This window comes from Fulmarus glacialis, unplaced genomic scaffold, assembly GCF_000690835.1.
Source record: "Fulmarus glacialis isolate BGI_N327 unplaced genomic scaffold, ASM69083v1 scaffold31604, whole genome shotgun sequence".
Classification (NCBI taxonomy): Eukaryota; Metazoa; Chordata; class Aves; order Procellariiformes; family Procellariidae; genus Fulmarus; species Fulmarus glacialis.
Genome location: NW_009206619.1, coordinates 1 through 326, shown reverse-complemented (window position 1 = coordinate 326; position 326 = coordinate 1). Strand labels below are relative to the sequence as shown.

General features: G+C 63.8%; 1 protein-coding gene across 1 annotated transcript in view; it reads right to left on the bottom strand.

The window, feature by feature from the left end:
* Positions 1-25, bottom strand: part of MAK16 (MAK16 homolog (S. cerevisiae)) — a gene marked incomplete at its 5' end in the record, with an annotated part of 2763 nt that extends 2738 nt beyond the window's left edge. Inside the window, one exon of the mRNA XM_009575821.1 lies at positions 1-25. This exon is cut by the window's left edge and continues 3 nt beyond it. Coding sequence (XP_009574116.1) covers positions 1-25 — 25 coding nt within the window.
* Positions 26-326: the final 301 nt, after the last annotated feature.

Genomic DNA, 326 nt, shown 5'->3' with positions numbered 1-326 from the left:
TGTTTCCCAGCGTGTCCCAGACAACCTGCGAGGACAAACAGCGGGTGACGCACGCCGTAGCTCCTGCAGCCCCCGGTGAGGCTCTAATGTGGGGGGACCCCACAAAGACTGGGGCCCCCCCAGTGAAGCTCTAATGGTGAGGACCTCACAAAGATTGGCGTCCCCCCCCCGGTGAGGCTCTAATGGCGGGGGGGACCCCAGAAAGACTGGGGTCTCCCCCGGTGAGGCTCTAATGAGTGGGGAACACCACAAAGATTGGGGTCCCCCCCGGTGAGGCTTTAAGGGGGGGGACCCCACAAAGACTGGGGTTCCCCCCTGGTGAGGCT